Here is a 2,500-nt window from a genome sequence, read left to right on the forward strand (position 1 = left end):
GAAAAGATATTGATAATATAATACAGAGGAAAGTGATAATATCATGCAAAAAAAAAAAAAACAGTGTTACCACAATGAACTCCTTCCCTTTTTTCTGTTCCCTTTACTTCTTTCACCCCTTAATTTGGAAGTTTAAGCTTAAAGTATTGGGTGTAATGAGAATGTTAATCTGATGTATATGGTGTTATGTGACTCTTATCTAGATTATAGGAAGTGCCTCATCTTCGCCTATTTTTTTTAAGTTTGTTGCTCTAATTCCGACTCGAAATCCTCCCCATAGCGACCCCATGGCCCAGACTTTGAGAAGAACTACTATGAGTCACTACTGATTGTTTTAGACACCCTGGAGAAGTGCCTGTCTTCCCAGCCAAAAGATACAACTAGAGATGAAGCAATGAATGTGAAACTCCTCCTAAGGGAAACTTGTCAGTTTATTGGTAAGTATTTCTGATCATCATTGTTTCAGTTTGCTTTATTCAGTTCCTGGATTATAAGATTTTTTTTTTTTTTTTTTTTCCCTCTCTCTCTCTAGTTATTGGAGGAAAGAGATATACCAACATTAATGTCGTGATCACCCAATGCTTTTTTTATTCACTCTTTTCCAGATCTACCAAATAATGATCCTATGGTAGTTCAGCTAAAGAATTTGGCATCTAAAGTGCTGTTTGCCCTAAGCCTCAACAACTTCAATGCTGTTTTCAATCGAATATCTGTCAGGTAAGTTGCACTATTGCTAGTCCGCCAGTTAGTTATTGTGAGGGTCTTTGCCATCCAAGTCCTGTAGAAATTCATGTAAAATGCTTTTGAAATTTTGGAATTTGGTCACCTGGTATTCAGATTTAGTTCAATTATAGAACTAAAATTGTTTGGAAGAAGTATATACTGTTCTTGTAGCTGAGATATGATGTATTTGTCGAGTTTTTAGATAAATTTTATACATTGAAGGTAGGCCAGAAAGAAAGAGAGATTGGGAAAAAAATGTATTAGGCTCTAACTGTAGTTTCACTTTGTTTTCTTTCAGATTACAAGAACTAAGTACAAGTAGTACAGAAGAAAATCCGGATTATAGTGATATTGAGTTAATACAGCACATTAATGTTGATGTAAACAGACTCATCAAGCTTCTAAATGGTAAAATAAAATTACATTAGCTCTTCTTGTGAATTTCTATAGTAATGGTTAAATAATCATTCAATAAATGCCATGTATTACATAACCTTTAGGTCATACTACCATTCAACTTGCATCCTAAGTCCCCTGCCATATGTATATATAGAGTTAATATGCCATATACTGCATGATGATGGTAGAATATTTGCATTATTGAAACGACTTTAGTTATACACTGCATAATGTATTTATAAATTATTGATTTTATCAATAATTAATCAAGTTCAATAAGATTTTTTCAAATACTTATGTAGAGTGATAATGAAGAAAAGGTCTGTTATAGCTTCCCAGTAAGAATAATTCAGCCAAATTCATATCAATTTATATGCAAAATTGTTGAGACTATCCTTTCTATCCAAGCTATCATCCTTTAAGACTTCACGTTTGTTAACATTTACAGTTTTCAGTGCAGATCCTTTTGCATGCTGTAAAATCTGTCATGAATTCACTGTCGTTGCAGAAACCATTCAGAAATTTCGAAGTTTACGGAAGAATGCTCAAATAGTGCTTATGAACTCATTAGAAAAAGCAATATGGAATTGGATGGACACATACCCCAATGAGTTTGCTGATCTGCAGGTATGTTTTGTTCTTTCTTTCCTTTTTTTTTTTTTTTTATGTGTCTTCCATTGAAAGAAAGTGGATCAATAGAATGAACATATGTAGCATTTTGTAAATTCATACTTGCAATGGGATTGTTCTTCCAGAAACGACGGAATGAAGATTTAGCAAAGTGTTGTGAGATTATGTTTGAACATCTGGACAGCTTTACAGAAAACAATAAGAGAAGAGCTGCTGTTTGGCCCTTGCAAATTATGCTGTTAGTCCTCTCACCTGTAAGTGTTTTGTCTTATTGTATGGTGGTTGTGAATTATTTGATATTTGCTCAAAAGGAAAGAAAGATCAAGAAAAATGCTATTTACAAAAATTGATGATTAGCAATGGACCAAACATCTAAAGTACAAGTATCATTACATCAGGAAAAATATATACAAAGGTAATAATCAATTTGACACTTAATTATTAGTAGTAATCCTAATCTCAAAGTACTTTAACAATCTCTAGTGATTTCAAGTAGATTAAATAATTTTACAAAGTAAAAAAAAAAATTGTCATACTTATTTCTGTATGTTTTATACTGTATTCTGTGTATTACTGAGTCAACAGTTGTTTTTTAAATAATCATGAACATAGAAAAGGAACTAATTGTATCAGCAACATTTGGACAGTGAAAGAAGTGTAGGGGGGTTGAGAGTCAATGTCCTGGAGGTGTGCCAGAGCTTTTACTTTTGTTCACCATGAGTCCACCCGCTTTAAGGGAAGAATGGGT

At 32.8% G+C, this 2,500-nt stretch overlaps 1 protein-coding gene across 1 annotated transcript in view; it reads left to right on the top strand.

Annotated features, from left to right (window-relative positions):
- Nucleotides 1–2,500, top strand: part of Nf1 (neurofibromin 1) — a 95,531-nt gene that overhangs the window by 27,138 nt on the left and 65,893 nt on the right. Inside the window, exons 3-7 of the mRNA XM_086544332.1 lie at nucleotides 281–437; nucleotides 606–717; nucleotides 1,022–1,131; nucleotides 1,631–1,749; nucleotides 1,878–2,006. Coding sequence (XP_086400458.1) covers nucleotides 281–437; nucleotides 606–717; nucleotides 1,022–1,131; nucleotides 1,631–1,749; nucleotides 1,878–2,006 — 627 coding nt within the window. The remainder of the gene's footprint in view (nucleotides 1–280; nucleotides 438–605; nucleotides 718–1,021; nucleotides 1,132–1,630; nucleotides 1,750–1,877; nucleotides 2,007–2,500) is intronic.

This window comes from Penaeus japonicus, unplaced genomic scaffold, assembly GCF_977035675.1.
Source record: "Penaeus japonicus unplaced genomic scaffold, GWHDUDI00000001_assembly GWHDUDI00000015, whole genome shotgun sequence".
NCBI lineage: Eukaryota > Metazoa > Arthropoda > Malacostraca > Decapoda > Penaeidae > Penaeus > Penaeus japonicus.